The sequence below is a fragment of the Anolis sagrei genome, chromosome 6 (genome assembly GCF_037176765.1).
Source record: "Anolis sagrei isolate rAnoSag1 chromosome 6, rAnoSag1.mat, whole genome shotgun sequence".
NCBI classification, from domain to species: domain Eukaryota; kingdom Metazoa; phylum Chordata; class Lepidosauria; order Squamata; family Dactyloidae; genus Anolis; species Anolis sagrei.
This window is the reverse complement of record NC_090026.1, coordinates 97,937,291-97,955,285: the sequence shown is the minus strand read 5'-3', so window position 1 is coordinate 97,955,285 and position 17,995 is coordinate 97,937,291. Positions and strand designations below refer to the sequence as shown.

General features: G+C 41.1%; 1 protein-coding gene across 1 annotated transcript; it reads left to right on the top strand.

The window, feature by feature from the left end:
* Positions 1-1,098: 1,098 nt before the first annotated feature.
* On the top strand, positions 1,099-16,854 carry LOC132779769 (von Willebrand factor D and EGF domain-containing protein-like). The gene is made up of 5 exons (XM_060783439.2): positions 1,099-1,409; positions 10,386-10,481; positions 12,047-12,151; positions 12,941-13,036; positions 16,523-16,854. Exons 1-5 carry the CDS (start codon positions 1,181-1,183, stop codon positions 16,630-16,632), a joined length of 636 nt encoding a protein of 211 aa, XP_060639422.1. The 5' UTR covers positions 1,099-1,180; the 3' UTR covers positions 16,633-16,854.
* Positions 16,855-17,995: the final 1,141 nt, after the last annotated feature.

Here is a 17,995-nt window from a genome sequence, read left to right as displayed (position 1 = left end):
AGCTCAACATCAGTAATATATTAATACTATATATAATATAGGAGCCCCTGGTGGCGCAGTGCGTTAAACCCCTGTGCCGGCAGGACTGAAGACCCACAGGTTGCAGGTTCGAATCCGGGGAGAGGCGGGTGTGCTCCCTCTATCAGCTCCAGCTCCTCATACAGGGACATGAGAGAAGCCTCCCACAAGGATGGTAAAAACATCAAAGCATCCGGCCGCCTTTGCAGACAGCCAATTCTCTCACACCAGAAGTGACTTGCAGTTTCTCAAGTTGCTCCTGACACAACAAAAAAAAAACAACAACAAAACTATATAATATTAATATATTAGTGTTAAAGTGCCAGTAAAAGTGCAGCTCTTTTGACATTCATCCCACATCTACCCATCGTCATGGAGAGTGAACTACACAAGGGCTGCCCCAGGTTGCACAATGGGTTAAAACTGTGCTGACAAGACTGCTGACTGATAGATCAGCAGTTTGAATCCTGGGAGAGTGAGTTGAGCTCCCTCTGTCAGCTCCAGCCAGGGGTGGCTCAACCATTATGCAAAGTAAGCATTTGCAGTATAGTTGATTTTGCCCAGGGGTGCTCTTGAGGCGATCTTGGGGGGAAATAGACCATGACATATGCAAGTTGTAGTTACTGGGATGTATAGTTCACCTAAAATCAAAGAACATTCTGAATTCCACCAATGATGGAATTGAGCCAAATATGGCATACAGAACTTCCATGACGAACAGAAAATATATATCAGTGATTGGTTGGGGGGGGGGGGGGCAAAATACTGTTTGCTTACCATTGAAAATTACCTAGGGCCGCCTCTGGCTCCAGCTCCCCATGCAGGGACATGAGCAAAGCCTCCCACCAGGATGGTGAGACACCAAGCATCCAGGCATCTCCTGGGGAACGTCCTTGCAGATGCCCAATTCTCTCACACCAGATGCGACTTGCAGTTTCTTAAGTCACTCCTGACAAGAAAAAAAACTATAAGGAAAGCAGAGCCAAAAGAGAAGGTAAAAAGTAGAAAAACAGGAAGAAGAGAGGGAAAGGGAGGGGAAAGCCAAAGGATGAAGGCAGGAGGGAGGCGAAAAGAGAGGAGAGCAGGGGAAAAGAAGCTGAAGAAGGAGAAGAAGCTGATGCAAAGGAGTTGAAAGGGGAAACCCACTCAGGCGTCGCAGGGCATGGGGTTCCTTCTGGGCGCCTGGCTGCTCCTTTCCTTGGCCGCCTGGGCTCCCTTTTGGGCCGGGGAGGCGCTGCTGCCTTCTTCCAAGGTCTCCCGGGGTCTGGCCGTGCCTTTCGTCTTCGACCCGGAGGCCCTTTGCCATCCGCCTTGCCAGCACAACGGGCTCTGCATCCGCAACGGCACCTGCTTCTGCCCCAAAGGCTACCAAGGAGAGCGCTGCCAGTACGGTGCGTGCATTACTCGGGGAAAAGAGGTGGAGGAGGAGGAGGGAGAAGGAAGGCAGCCCTTTGGGGACATGGCTTTCCTTTTCATCCCTTTGGGATCAATACTTTTAGAAGCCCCCAGTTTGGGACTTTGGGGACAGATTGGGGGGGGGGGGGGGGAGAAAGAGAGGAGGGAGGAGAGGGAACTTTTCCAAGTTAGGAATGTTTCCAGAGCTGGAAGTCAACGTGGCAGGGCAGAACTTTAGGAACATAACCTTTGTTGTTGCTGATCAACACTTTTAGAACTTATAAAAATTGTTATATATATATATATATATATATATATATATATATATAAAGTAACTTGTTCAAGTTGAGGATGTTTTAGGATGGTTTATGGATTCTCTTGGAAGTAATTCTTGGAGACCAAGGGTTCATCTACACCAGGCATGGGTAAACATTGGCCCTCCAGGTGTTTTGGACTTCTACTCCCACAATTCCTAACAGGAATTGTGGGAGTTGAAGTCCAAAACACCTGGAGGGCCAAAGTTTGCCTGTGCATGATCTACACCAGCGTTTCGCAGCCTGGGGATTGGGACCACAGGGAGGGGTCGTAAGGGGGTGTCATAGGGGTCACCAAAGACCATCGGAAAACAGAGTATTTTCTGTTGGTCATGGGGGTTCTCTGTGGGAAATTTGGCTCAATTCTGTCATTGCTGTGACTCAGACTGCTCTTTGATTGTAGGTGTACTATAAATCCCAGCAACTACAGCTCCAAAATGTCAAGGTCTATTTTCCCCAAACTCCACCAGTGTTCACATTTGGGCATATGAGTATTTGCACCAAGTTTGGTCCAGATCCATCATTGTTTGAGTCCACAGTTCTCGCTGGATGTAGCTGAACTACAACTCCCAAACTCAAGGTCAATGCCCACCAAATCCTTCCAGTATTTTGTTTTGGTCATGGGAGTTCTGTGTCCAAGTTTGGTTCAGTTCTATCGTTGATGGAGTTCAGAATGCTCTTAGATTGTAGGTGAACTATAAATCCCAGCAATTACAACTCCTAAATGTCAAGTTCTATTTTCCCCAAATTCCACCAGTGTTCACATTTCGAAATATTGAGTATTCATGCCAAGTTTGGTCCAGATCCATCATTGTTTGAGTCCACAGTTCTCGCTGGATGTAGCTGAACTACAACTCCCACACTCAAGGCCAATGCCCACCAAACCCAGTATTTTCTGTTCTGTCATGGGAGTTCTGTATGCCAAGTTTGGTTCAATTCTATCGTTGATGGAGTTCAGAATGCTCTTAGATTGTAGGTTAACTATAAATCCAAGCAATTACAACTCCCAAATGACAAAATCAACCCCACCAGTATTCAAATTTGGGCAAATTGGGTATTTGTGCCAAATTTGGTCCTGTGAATGAAGAGACATCTTGCATATCAGATATTCACCTGATGATTCATAACAGTAGCAAAATTACAGTTATGAAGTAACCATGAAAACAATTTTATGGTTGGGGGTCACTACAACATCAGGAATTGTATTAAGGGGTCACAGCATTAGTACTGTAAACCTTTGTTCTGCTTTGGGTTAGCCAAATATTGTCAGTAGCCAGGAGTACACCTACTCAATTAATGCCATGCAGAATTGAAGCATTTTGGAAAATACAGTACGACTCCCATATCCATGAGACCAGTATATGTTGTTTCATTTACCCAAATCTGACAAGATATTCTCTTTCTAGGCATTTCCTAGGTTGTAAAACTGTTCTGGAATTTAACTGTTGTCTTTTAACCAAGGTGATTATGATTTAATGCAGTGGTCCTCAAACTTCCTAATGCTGCAACCCCTGAAAACAATTCCTCATCTTGTGGTGACCCCCAACCATAAAATTATTTTTGATGCTACATAATCACTGTCATTTTGCTCCTGTTATGAATCGTAATGCAAATATCTGATATGCAGGATGTATTTTCATTCACTGGATCAAATTTGGCACAAGTACCCGACATGCCCAAATTTGAATACTGGTGGGGTTTTTTTTGGGGGGGGGGGATTGATTTTGTCATTTGGGAGTTATAGTTACTGGGATTTATAGTTAACCTACAATCAGAGAGCATTCTGAACTCCACCAATGATGGAATTGAACCAAACTTGACACACAGAACTTGACCAACAGAAAATACTGGAAGTGTTTGGTGGGCATTGACCTTGAGTTTTGGAGTTGTAGTTCACCCACATCCAGAGAGCACTGTGGACTCAAACAGTGATGGTTCTGGACCAAACTTGGCATGTATAGTCAATATGAACACTGGTGGAGTTTGGGGAAAATAGAACTTTACATTTGGGAGTTGTAATTGCTGGGATTTATAGTTCACCTACAATCAAAGAGGATTCTGAACCCCACCAAGGATAGAATTAAACCAAACTTCCAACACAGACAGGGACGGCTCAACCCATTACGCAAAGTAAGCATTTGCAGTATAGTTGATTTTGCCCAGGGGTGCTCTTGAGATGCTCTTGGGGGAAAATAGACCTTGACATATGCAAGTTGTAGTTACTGGGATGTATAGTTCACCTACAATCAAAGAACTGAACTCCACCAATGATGGAATTGAACCAAATATGACACACAGAACTCCCATGACAAACAGAAAATACATATTAGTGATTGGTTGGGGTGGGGGGTGGGGGGCAAAATACTGTTTGCTTACCATTGAGAATTACCTAGGGCCACCTCCGAACACAGAACACCCATAACTAACAGAAAATACTACATTTTCTTATGGTCTTTAACAACCCCTCTGACACCCCCCTCACGACCCCCCCCCCCTGGGGTCCCGGCCCCTAGGTTCCTTCTTATTTGCATTTATTATTGTTAACCAACCACTACAGTCAGTAATACAATATATGGAATTTCCCAAGTTTTCAGACAGCCTAGTTATAAACAACTACTCTGGCAATGAGCTATGAATCTACATCCAACCTGCAGCTTAATATATTGGGATATTTTATGATTGGAAGCCTTGTGGAACCATCTCCAGTGAAAATGGTTCATGCCTGAAAACAGATTATTTATTTATTTTATCGTTTTCTCTGCACTAGCAACTTCTTCCCAAAGATAAATCAGCTTCTACCTTCTCTGTCAAATTTCTTTGCACATAGCTTTCCTATGCCGACCAGCATTTTTTTTCTTCTTGGTTTTCATCCTCATTAAACATGGGCTTTCGGTTAAAACTTGCTGAGAAGGCAGTCTTCCTCGTGGATTCCACAGAATTCTTTGTGAATGACAGCTAAAAGAACTCCCTCCGTAACAGGCAAAATAAATAGCTGGAAAATTGCACATTTTTGGAGTACTGCGGTTGCGATGATTTCATGCAAACATATTATCTGACCAATTTAGCAGGCTCTTGGCTCATAAATCTTTCATGAGTCAATCCTGATTTCTATGTGTTTGCTATCTGCTGTGTTCAATACAACACTAGGAGATTTTCTTCTGGAATTTGCTAGGGACTATACTGAGATTTGAGAGATTGTCGGAGATTTATTCTCAGCATTCTACAACGTGTAGTGATGGTTCTACTCTCTGAACACATCAATGAAATCTTTGAAATAGCAGAAGGGAATAGTTATTTAACAAGAAGAGTGCGGCAGGAAAAAAAATGGCAAACATTCTTGTCACACGGAGAGCAACCATTCCTCAGAAACTCTGATATGAACAAGACTTATTTGAACAATGATCAGGAAGGACAGACGGAGGAAAAGCAAAATGAAATGATTCCCATGGAACAAGTGCTGTTCATAAACACTTGGCACAGAGGCATAAGACTTCCAATATTCTCTATTTTATCTATGCTACCACTTATGAGCTTTTTAAAATTATCAAAAACTGAAACCTGTTTTTGAAAGGTTTCTGTATACACAAGTTTAACTTTTTAGAAGTTCGACTGTTCAATGAAATGTTGACAAGCTGAAATATATCCACAGGAAGGCGGCTAAAATGATCAAGTGTCTGGAGAACAAGCCCTATGAGGAGCAGCTTGAAGAGCTGGGCTTGTTTAGCCTGAAGAAGAGAAGGCTGAGAGGAGACATGATCACCATGTATAAATATGTGAGGAAAAGTCATAGGGAGGAGGGAGCAGGCTTGTTTTCTACTGCCCTGGCTTCAAACTACAGGAACAATGGCTTCAAATTACAGGAAAGGAGATTCCACCTGAACATTAGGAAGAACTTCCTAACTGAGAGCTGTTCAGCAGTGGAACTCTCTGCCTCAGAGTGTGGTCAAGGCTCCTTGTTTGGAGGCTTTTACGCAGAGGCTGGATGGCCATCTGTAAGGGGTATTTTGAATCTGATTTTCCTGCTTCTTGGCAGGGGGTTGGATTGGATGGCCCATGATTGTATGACTCTATGATTTAATACATTTATACCTCAATAGTCAACCTCCCCTACATTGGCTGGGGTCATGGGCACAAGACTGCCATGAAAATGTTAATTTTAAAATGGCTTTTTTTAACCTGAGAGAATGAATCCACTTTAAATATGGTTTCTGTCTCCTGCAGAATTCTGGGATTTGTAGTTTAGTGAGGCTGTTAAAGGCTCCTCCCTAAACTACAAACTCCAGAATTCTGCAGGAGGCAGTGGATCTAATCTCTAGTGTGATGAGGTAGGAAACTTTGGAGACCAGGATTTGAATCCCACTGGGTAATCTTTGGCACGTCACACTCTCTTAGTCTCAGAGGAAAGCAAAGGCAATCCCCTCTGGGCAAATCTTGCCAAGAAAACCCCATGACAGGATCATCATAAGTTGGAAATGACTTAAAGGCACACGGCTCTAACCACTATACCACCTTGGCTCTCCTTCCTACTTTCTTTAGGTTTGCTGTAATAAATATAATAAACCTAAACCAACCAATGCTTTCTGCAAAATACTGGCCATGTGGTTATTATCTGGTCATATATATTGTTCTCACATGACTGATGATGCAGCGACACTATCAACTTTATTCAGCTTGACACCACTTTCACAGCCATGGCTGGCTGCTCTGGAATCCTGGAAGTTGTAGTTTGTGAGGCATCAGAACTCTTTGGCAAAGGAGCCTAAAGATCTTGTAAAACAACAACCCCCTTGATCCCATCACATAGAGCCATGACATGGGTGTTAATGGGTGAATATTAAACTGCTTGGCATGCTATACGCCTGCAAAACAGGGACTGTCTACAGACGTCACATGAAAATCCTGGAACGATTCCATCCATGTTGCCTTTGAAAAATCCTGCAAATCTCTCGGAAAGACAGAAAGACAAATGTCAGCATGCTGGAAGAAGCAAAGACCACCAGCACTGAAACAACGCTCCTATACCATCAATTCTGCTGGACTGGCCATGTTATCTGAATACCCAATCACCACCTCCCAAAGCAGTTATTATACTCCCAATTCAAGAACGGGAAACGTAGTGTTGGCAGACAAGAAAAAACATTTAAAGATGGTTTTAAAGCCAACCTTTAAAACTGTGGCATAGACACCAAAAACTGGGAAGCCTTGGCCCTTGAGTGCTCTGACTGGAGGTCAGCTGTGACCAACAATGCTGCAGAATTCGAAGAGGCACGAATGGAGGACAAAAGGGTGAAACATGCCAAGAGGAAGGCGCATCAAGCCAACCCTGACCGGGGCCACCTTCCACCTGGAAACCAATGTCCTCACTGCGGGAGAACATGCGGATCAAAAATAGGGCTCCACAGCCACCAAGGACCCACCGCCAAGACACTGCTCTTGGAGGACCAGCATCCTTGAGCTACAATGGATTGCCTAAGTAAGTAAGTAAGTAAGTAAGTAAGTAAGTAAGTTAAACTTCATACTGGAAGGGTTTGGTGGGCATTGACCTTGAGTTTTGGAGTGTTAGTTCACCTACATCCAGAGATCAGGAGGAGGACTTTTGGAGGGAAGATTCACCTTCTGTTTTCAAAAAGGAAGAGAAGAACAGGCGAGAGATCTTCAGCCTTCTCTGCCAAAGGGGTGCCTAAAATCATTAGAAATATGTGTTTTCTGATGGTTTTTGGTGACCTCTCTGAAATCCCCCTCACAACCCCCCAGGGGTTTCGACCCCCAGCTTGAGAAACACTGGTTTACAATGAATAAAACATGCTGTTTTGCAAGTTTTAAATCAGAAATAAGAAAAAAATGGCAGGAATCAAGGAGGTGACATACATCTTGGTAAATGGGATTATGTGGGCAGGTGGTAGAACTGAATAGTTTTGCAATGTCCATAGTCACCTGGGAGCTGCTGCAGTGTTATGATGTAAGGGCATCCCTCGTGCAATGCTAAGTAGTGGAGTGAATGATTTGCCATGGCTGCAATGTGCAGTGGGCCCCTGAAGCATATTGAGGTATTCTCAATGCACATCTGGATACTGGCTAGGAAGTGCGGAAATGTGCCAGGAATAGTCAATGCACAACGCAAGTGTCAAATGTGCATGATAAGTGCTCACTAAACATGAGAAGTGCCCAAAGTCTATTGGAAAACTCTTGCCAGTATCCTGATATGCATTTGCAATATTCATTTAGCAGAATTTAATTTTGTTTCTACAATACAGTAAGATTATCACTTCCTTGTGTCCAGGAGAAAATCTCTAAGAATTTGCTAGGTACTTTGTGTAATTCTGTTTCTCCTGGAAGTTAATATAAAATGATATTAGAGGACCTAGCAAATTCTTAGAGAGGATAACTTTTTAGGAATCTCTATGTCCCCCAGGGCAACTCTATAGTATACTAGAATCAGAAGTCAGCTAATTTAATGACATTGGGTCATATCTGTAACCAGGGTCGTAGCCAGAAAAAAATTTCAGGAGGGGTTGAAATTGGGGGGGGGGGTGAAAATTTCACGCGGGGGGGGGGGGGTGTTGAAACCTGCCTCCTATTTATTTTATTTATTTATTTACAGCTTTTATATTCCGCCCTTCTCACCCCGCAGGGGACTCAGGCCAGATTACAGTGGGCACATATATGGCAAACATTCAATGCCAATTTTGACATACAACATATACAGACATAGACAGAGGCTATTTAACTTTTTCTGGCCGCCAGGGGAGCTGTCGCTTTCATCGTCCATCTGCGACACTGATGAAGCACTTCCGCATTCCCCGCACGCTTCCCAGCTGGAATGCTTTGCCGGAGTCTTCTTTATGGCCTCATAAATCAGTTAATTTAGCCTCCCCACACTTTAAGGTGGTACCTTATTTTCCTACTTGACAGATGCAACTGTCTTTCCGGTTGTAAAGGTCGACAACAGGCTACACACAATTGGTTGGAAACCCACTCCAACCCGGGTTGGCTTTGAACTCATGACCTTTTGGTCAGAGTGATCTTAATGCAGCTGACACTCAGCCAGCTGTGCCACAATCCCCGCAAAGAGCAGAGCAGGGGGCAGAGGAGCCTTCCATAGCCTGCAGCTCTGCCCCTCTCAACCACCTCCACCAAGTCTGGCCTCCTTAATGAGAGCATTCAACACACACACCCCCAACTTGGTTGCTTCACTACATTGGCTATTGCTGCAAGAAATGACAGTGTGAATAAATTGTCAATATTTGCTTGAGATAGTGCTTGAAGTTCTGGAGGGACTCTTAATTTTTTGCTTCTCATAGACTTAGCATAAGGATTTGGTTAACCAGTTAAAATTCATGAGTAAACCATTTTTTTTAAAAAAAAAATCCAAAACATTTCGGGGGGGGGGGGGGGTTGAACCCCTAACCTCCCCCCCCCCCCCCCCACTCGCTACAGGCCTGTCTGTAATTTTGGATAACTGTGTATTCCCTGCAGATAGGGAGATCTAACTGTACAGGCAGTCCCATGTTATGTTCAGTACAGGTTCTGTAAGATTGCTCTTAAGTTGAATTTGTATGTAAGTTGAAACAAATACATTTTTAAGTGTAACTCCAGCCATAGATAAATAGATAGATAGATAGATAGATAGATAGATAGTGCTTTGGATAGCATAGCATTTGGCTAGCAATAGCTTTAGATAACACACCTCTGGTGTTTGTCTTGCTATCTGTGCCTTTGTTCAGAAGATTTCACCCCACTTTCTGTCCCTGTGATAGCTGGATTTTGAAAAAAAATGGCTTCTTATGGAAACAAGGATTGGTAGAAAGCTTCAGTGGAGACACCTTTTCCCCTTGATAACTCTTTCAGGAGTGAATTTCCCTTCTGAGTGGTGGATTTCTCTCACATCTTGTTGTCTCACCCTCCGTTCTTAACTATGAGTTGTTTGTAAGTCAGATGTTTGTAACTCGGGGACTGCCTGTATACATATTCACAGAGTTAAGAAAAAATAGGTCACAATGTAGAATCTCTACCATTTAAAAAAATGTTTCATAATTAAAAACATTCCAGAAATGAAAGTTTCAAATGACCAGTATTACCCAAATTATAAAATCACTGTTTCTGGCAGAATGGTTAAGATACTAAGTGTTAAGAAAAATACATATTGATTTTAATTTGAATGGGGCTTTTTCTCCTATTAAATTTGCCCTTGTAAGTATTCTAGGAAATCTATTTTTGGATTTGCAACTGAATGACCAGACTTTATCCAACAGATGCTATATATTTGGCTCAGTGACATCCTGTCTCTGCTTCCTTCCAAAGAGCATTTGAAATCATCTTTTGGTGTTAAAATCTGAGAGAGTCACAGCTGGTGAATATAATCAGCGGTGCTAGTTGTTATCGATTGATAAGCTTTTTTTCCCAGCCACTTCATGCCCTGTGTTTATGCGATAAGAAAATTCTATCTCTATTTCACAAACCAAATTAGCTGATTATATTTGCCATTATTGAGTATACTTCATGAATGATATGAATAGCAAGTCAGCTTATTGAGAACAGGCAGCTGTATGAATTCACTGGTAAGCATTTCAAAGCAAGAGGATTGTTTGCAATTGACTCTACCCCATCCCAGAAGATCTCATCCTATTTTCCTTGTCCTTTGTTTTTCATTATTTATAGCAACTTGTTATCCAAAATGTAAAAATGGTGGGAAGTGTCTAAGACCTGGAAAATGTCGATGTCAGCAAGGCTATGGAGGAAGATATTGTCATAAAGGTAAGCTTATCTTAGGCAACTTGTAAATTATTGGGGGAGGGGGATGTTAAGGTAGAGCAAAGTACATTATAAAGTGCTAGTCATAGCCTGTGGATTTTTCTACATTTTACTCTCGGCATTCGCTTTCAATAGATCTGTGAATCTATCAAATGCCACTGTTGTTTCTGGCTTACGCTTACCCTAAGGAAACCCTATTATGGGTATTTCTTGGAAATATTTCTTCAGGGGGGTTACCTTTGCTTTCCTTTGAGATTGAGGGCACTTCCAGACAGGAATAAAACCCATGTCAAAGTGGATTTTAAAAATCTTCTTTGGAGCGGGTTTGAGTCCCCACTGCCCTCCAAAAACCCGGGCTTTTCCTGGGGTGAAAAATTGTACTTGCCAGCCACCCTGAAGTACCCCAGATCCCCCCCCCCCCAAAAAAAACACAAAGGTACAAGGAGGACCATTTTGAGCCTGTCTGGATGGGCCCCGGATTAGCTCAGAGCCAGGAGCCCCATAAAAAAAAATCAAGACAAGGAATACCTGCTGAAACTCCTCTTCTACACAGATTTTAAAGATGCAAGAACCCTTTCCTGTTTATCATTTTTTAACTCTAAGGCTTCAGGGGGAAAGGATGAGAACAATATATATTTATCTGCTTAGTTTTTGTGTCTGGGGAATTGTTTACAGATCAGCTGTGACTCTCTATGAATTTATTTATTTATTTATTTATTTACTGCGCTTATATACCGCAATTCTCAGCCCCCAAGGGCGACTCATTGCGGTGTACAACATGACAAAAAACAAGTGCAATCTACAGAGCAGAGTGCAAAACAGTGTACAATTCATCATAATCATAAAAACATCTTAACAAATTTATTACTACATTCCGAATCGTCTCATCGTCAAGCCACAATCCGATCTCATTTCCGGTGTTCCATTCCTATGGTCAATTGCCAGTCATTGCACTATTGATCAAATGCCTTCTTAAATAGCCAGGTCTTTAGCTTCCTGCGGAATATTAGCAGGGAGGGGGCTAGCCTGATGTCCACGGGAAGGGTGTTCCACAGCCGAGGAGCCGCCACCGAGAAGGCCCTATCTCTCGTCCCCACCAGCCGTGCCTGTGAGGCAGGTGGAATCGAGAGCAGGGCCTCCCCGGAAGATCTCAAAGTCCTCAAGGGCTCATAGGCCGAGAGGCGGGCAGTTAGGTATTTTGGGCTGGAACCGTTTAGGGCTTTATAGGCCAATGCCAGCACCTTGAATTGAGCCCGGTAGCAGATCGGCAGCCAGTGGAGCTGGTACAGCAGGGGGGTTGTATGCTCCCTACGTCCCGCTCCTGTTAGTGTCATGGCTGCCGCACGTTGGACCAGTTGGAGCTTCCGGGCCGTCTTCAAAGGCAACCCCATGTAGAATTAGTCATCCTGGGGTAGAAAGCTGGAACAGGAACATCTTTGTATATAATAAAAATGAATGAAGAGTAATTTTTTGTTGCTGCAGCTTCAAGGAGAAATGTTATTTGGAATTAAACATTTTGCTAAAGTCCAGCTTTTGACCTGTTTTCTCTGTATTGTTTCCTGATTCAGTAAGTTGCGAAGGAGGATGCCAAAATGGTGGGGAGTGCATCGCTATCAGTGGAGTGGCCAAGTGTCTTTGTATTTCAGGTTGGGCAGGATCACGATGCCAAGAAGGTAAAAACTCTTTGGAAACCTCATGTCTTCTTGGGCAGGAATGGCAAACCTCTTGCTTGTGGGGCTCATTTGGACTGCCAGCTAAATCATTTGTACAGGAGCAGCCAGTCAGCTTCATGACTGAATGGGGCTTTGAATCCAGACCCTCTTCTTCGAAATCCAACACTATCTACTGCATTATAGTTTTATACCCAAAAAAGCAAGAAAGGTGTTTTCTGTAAGAATATCTAGGTCCTCCAGCTTATGGCAGAAATTGACTATAGTCAAACTGGAGGACCTCGAGATTCCAAGATAAAACATTTCAATAAAATCCATTCATAATCACATCTGAGAATAATTACATTCATGAATGATCAAATCCACAAATGTGGATGGTTGACTGTACTCCAAGATTGTCCATATAGGAGCAGAAATAATGACACTTTTCCTTTCTGATAGTTCAGTTTACACAAACTTTGTTTCATGCACAAAAGTATTAACAATATATGACACTGCTTTCACAATATGTGTATAAGGTATATAAGAAACAAATGAATTTCATGTTTATGGTTGAGTGTCAGAACCAAGAAAAACAGGTATACTGAAATCCGGGCGGTGAGGAATCCAAAATACTTCTGGTCCCAAGCATTTTGGATGAGGGATGTATCATTTTTTCAGGAAAACTAGTAAAGTGATAAAATGTGAAGTGTAGCCTTTTCCCCAATATATAGTCTCAAAGTGTGGTTGGCTATTTTTTCTTAATAGAGAGGCGTTAATGAGAATATCTTGTTCCTTTTTCTTTTGGTGCAGCGGTTTGTCCCCAGGGATGCCGTAATGGAGGTGTTTGTGTAGCTCCTGGAATCTGCAGCTGTGCAACTGGGTGGGTTGGTGGAGCATGTCATTTAGGTGAGTCACTCTTCTTTTGTAGCAGAGCCAGGGAACTCATCATTGCTGCCAGACAATCCTTTTATTGCGCAATCGATACACCTTACCCATATAATGTCACCAGGAGTCCAGATATTGACACCTTCCATTTATCAGCCAACCTCATTTTCCCATGCAATGCAACCCCCATATCTACAAGGGATATGTTTGTGGACATACTATGGCAACATGAAAACACTGATAATAGCGAATTCTATTGAAATGAATGACTTCCAGTGGAAATTGACCATAAAGTCATGCAGAGGACCTAGAAATTTCCTAGAGATAATAGTTCTTTAGCATTACTTGGTCCTACAGCATGACTCTCTGGTCAGCTTTGGAGGACCTAGAAAATGCTTAACAAGAACAATTTTTTCAAATCATCTTGTGTTCTTTTCTTTTGGCAAAACATTAAGCTAAGAAGGAGAAGATGGAATAACAAAGGTTTTTTTGCCAGTTACAAAGAAAAGCCTACATTTTTATTTGTTCTGCTCTATACTTATGTGTATAACCTCTCACATATGTATGAATATATACATATATGCAGGGTGTTTCATGATGATGGACCTAATTTCAAAGTAGTATATTTCAGGATGGCAACATGTTAGAATTACACAAAAAGTTACAAATGGTTTAATGAGTTATCAAGTTTTACTAACCATTTTGAGCCAGATAGAATCTTTAAAATAACATATTTACTCACCTTTATTGGCTAAATTACCTTCCCATAATTAGGGTGTGCATTAGATTTGCATAATTTGGTAATTTTAGAGCTGATCTAAAGCAAAAGGAGAAGTTACTTCAGGAGTGCTTGGAGCTCCTATTAAAGTTAAAGTGGATCCATTCTATATAACATAGATGTCCCCCAAAGTTTTCTTTTCAATTGCTAAAAACTTTGATGTTCCAACACTTTTGTTTTTAAAAAAGAATTATACGCATGTAGCCACTGTAATTTGAACCTTTTTTGTCCAAATTATAAAAAGTGTACTTTTTACCACTGTGCATTACATTCGCCAGCAAATACTTTTTTTTTGGTTTTGGGGTTTTGAAAATTGAGGTTTGCATTAGATCCGATGGTGCATTAGACTCGAGTAAATATGGATAAATCTGAAAATGGAAAATATCTCCTTAGGCCTTATGTTGTGGATTCTCAGTCTTTTTGAATGTCTGGGAGAGGCATCTAACAGAAATAATTTGAAACTCTATGCTGAACCATTTCAAATGATAAGAGTTTCATTCACTGGCAGTTCACAATTGCAGAGACATTGCGATTTCAAATCGAGTCCATTTTTTTGAAATACCTGTGTGAATTATCAACTGTTTCCATGTGTATGTAGTAAATGTAGGTAGTTATTAATGATATTAATGATAATTGCTGACTGCTGTAGTTTCCTTTCACTTTGTAATAAAGTTTAGGAAATTTACTTTTTGGACTAGAATTTTCAGAATTCTTGTTGCTTTGCTATTGGTCATGCTGACCAGGAGATTATTTTGAGTCCAAAAATCTGCTCAAAAGAAGGAAAGTAAAGTAAAAGCAATCATAAGTTAGACTGCTTTCTCGACACTTTGAGCAAACTCAGCTGAAATGTACCATAGTGTGACTGATGCATTATTTTTGTAAGTTACTGTAGCAAGAAGATTGTGCTATCCATTTATTGCCCTATATTCTAATGGTGATATAAAAGAAGACTCTTGTAATATCTGTGGTTTCTCTTGCCCATTTCTGGGGGAAATGTCATCTGCAGGAATTTGCTCAGTCATCCAGACGATTCTATTGTATGTTTCACCTAGGAGTTACTATAGAGTAATGCTAACAAATTCTTAGAGGGGATATCACAATAGGAATCTCTAGATGCTCCAGTGCAATTCTATGGTATTCTGGAACTGAAAATAAGCTAATTTAATAGAGTTTGATCATATCCATGATTTCTCATAACCACAATCCAGTTAGAAATGTATCCGCTATGGATATGGTGGTCTTACTGTTTATCATACTATATTAAATTTACACCTAATTTTAGATTTTAAAGGATACATGTCCATCATCAGCCAGATAGATTCTGGTGTCAGTGGGGAAAATTATGTCATTGAAAACGACATTGAAAACGACATTGAAAACTATAGTGACCTCGTGGATTTCACAAGCAATTACACTGCTCTTACACTCTGACCACAACTGATCTCACCTGATTTTAGAAGCTGAGCAGGACTGGCCCTGACTAGTCTTCAGATCAGATACATTGGGATGTTAGGAATTTCCAGGTTTAGATGGAAATACCCTTTCCTGAAATCTTAGCAATTTGCCAGTAGTCAGAATGGAAAGTACAGGCCTAAGATGAATCAATGGTCTTCACTTTACAAGGTCACACTCTTCCTATGTTCTCTTTTTTTCTTTCATCGGGGCTTAAAAAGAAAAGGAAAATCACCTCCGCCTTCACTGTTGTGTCCAACATAAAAGACAGGCGAGCCTCTTAATGTAGTGGTCTATAAATGGTTGGTCGCAACCCACAAAGAGATGATAGGAGTCAAGTGGCTGGGCCACCAGACTAAGTAATGAGGGTTAAATACAAAGAGATGCAAGTGGGTAAGAGAATAATCTAACAGCAGCTTTTAGTCTCTTTCAGTTAAGACATAAGTGACAACTATCAGGGATATCCCTGATAGAGCCACATTTGCCTGGCTGAATACTATACGCGGCTTCCAAATGTTTGGAGAGAATGCTGCTGGAACATGGCCATACAGTCCCCCCAAAACTCACAGCAACCCAATGCCATGATTCTGAAATGGAGATCTCAGAGCTGTCTTTTGTGGCCAATAAATCCATATGGAGGAATGACATGAAATGAGAAGAACCGTAAGGACCATGGTACTGACTAAGTTCTTAGGACAGAGTTTAACATCTGTAATATAAGCTACATGCTCTTGTAATGCTGACTTGAAATGACAACAGTGGGATAGTCATCTAATTAATTGGCCTTGGAGAGTTGTACATTTGCCATTTTGATACTTCACAATTGCTGTATTTGCTGCCACTTCTGTTGCTGCCACACTACCTATGACTGGGTGGACCCTGAGAGAGTGTTAGTACTAATCTTTCATCCGGTGCTACTGTGTGGTCATTGTCTGGTGGAAGTTGACCATAAAATTACACTGGAGGAATCAGATATGCCTAGAGAAGTGTTATGTCTGTTTTTTAAAAAGGCAATATTTGTATTTGTGGTCTTTCCATTTTTGTGGGGATCCTTTACTTCTATCCCCATGAATGTGGAGGGACTATTGTATTTTAAAATTCTAATCAATTTGCACAAATGATAACTCCAATACCTTGTAGAGATGTGTGTCAGATCTGAAGACTGTTTTTCACTGGCATTGTTTTCATACTCTTGCTCTGGTCTAATTGTGGTCTTCAGTTTCTGTGTGTATATAATATGGAACTGTATATTATAATTGATTTTTTTCCCTTTTCAGCATTGTGTACGCTGCCTTGTCACCATGGAGGCAAATGTGTTGCTCCAGATGTGTGTAGATGCCGATCACCATACTTTGGTATACAGTGTACAAAGAAAATAAAACAATGAAAACTGCTTCTTTGAAGATGAGATGAATAAATAGGCATTGGGAGAAATAATATTTTTCTAAAAACCCAAAGAAACACCCTCATCATGTATTAATAAAAAGCTCTTCTATAATAAAGAGCATTTAAAAAATAAAAACACACCATAATTCTGATAATACCAGAATGAATGTCAACATTTGTGTTGATTATTGATTTTCACTGCATGTGACTATATTTTAGCACATCTTACACACTAATATTTAAAATAAAGCATTTCACAAAGTGTGTGTTCTTTGCCTATCATTTATCATTTTCTTAAATGCATTTGTTGTCCCATATAATGAATGATTTTCAAGCTCTATTGTTCAGCATAAGAAATTTTTCTTATGTCACTTCTGCTGAGTTATTTATTTAGATTTTCATATTTAGTATTTGAGGCCGTTCACATTTGGTTTTGGGTGTTGTCTGTGGTTAACCTGTGGCACAGACATGATGGGCATACAATTATGAAAGTTTCATTAGAGCTGTAGTACTAGTATCAGTAGTCATCCAATGTAAATAAGAAACATGCAACTTCAGGAAATCTTGGAAAAGTTTTTTTTTTTTTTGCAACTTCCAGAATTTCTCAGCTGGGTGAATCTGGGAATTGTACTCCAGAAAATTAACCCACACTATGATCTCTTCAAGGTGAGAAGGGCGGAATAGAACTACTGTAAATAAAATAAAAATAAAGCACTTGCCCTAGAGGTAGGGCATAGCTATCTACTAGTCTATGACCAGGTAGTTCTTGGGATTGGTATTAATTTCCTTCCTGCACCACATGTAAAACATTACCAGTGTTTCATTGTGATAAATTAAAAAAAACCACCTAACCATCCTATTACTAATGGGGATTGAAGAAGCATCTAGCTATGTATAACCGAAGGCTTTCACGGCCAGAATCACTGGAGTGTTGTGTGGTTTCTGGGCTGTATGACTGTGTTCTAGCAACATTTTCTCCAGTTATTTCACCTGGATCTGTAGCTGGCACATCTTGCTATGCCTCAATAGTCAGACAGAGACCAATGGCACTATCCACTGATACCTCTGAAGGACCTGACAGATCATGGCAGATGCCATCATTCTGCCTCTGGTTTTAGAAGCAGTCAGATCCATCTCCAATTTCTCACACTTTCCACTAGTCAGTTTGCTGTTGAAGCAAATATGACCATGTACAAAAAGTCTTCTCTGTACATGGCGACATTAGTTCCAAGCCATTAAATGGTTCCTTTGATGTGTCAAATATTGGGCTATTAAAGAGAGAAAGGCATTTGTTTTTGTTTTAGATAGACTGTAAACCCCTAACGATCAGAAATCAGATCCTGAACTTTTAGAGCACAAACCAA

What these genes read in the sequence shown, in the direction of transcription:
- LOC132779769 (XM_060783439.2), top strand. Translation starts at nt 1,181, where the DNA reads ATGGGGTTCCTTCTGGGCGCCTGGCTGCTCCTTTCCTTGGCCGCCTGG. An exon ending in AGGAAGATATTGTCATAAAG is followed by an intron (nt 10,482 to 12,046) that starts GTAAGCTTATCT and finishes TTCCTGATTCAG; the next exon opens with TAAGTTGCGAAGGAGGATGC. An exon ending in TGGTGGAGCATGTCATTTAG is followed by an intron (nt 13,037 to 16,522) that starts GTGAGTCACTCT and finishes TTCCCTTTTCAG; the next exon opens with CATTGTGTACGCTGCCTTGT.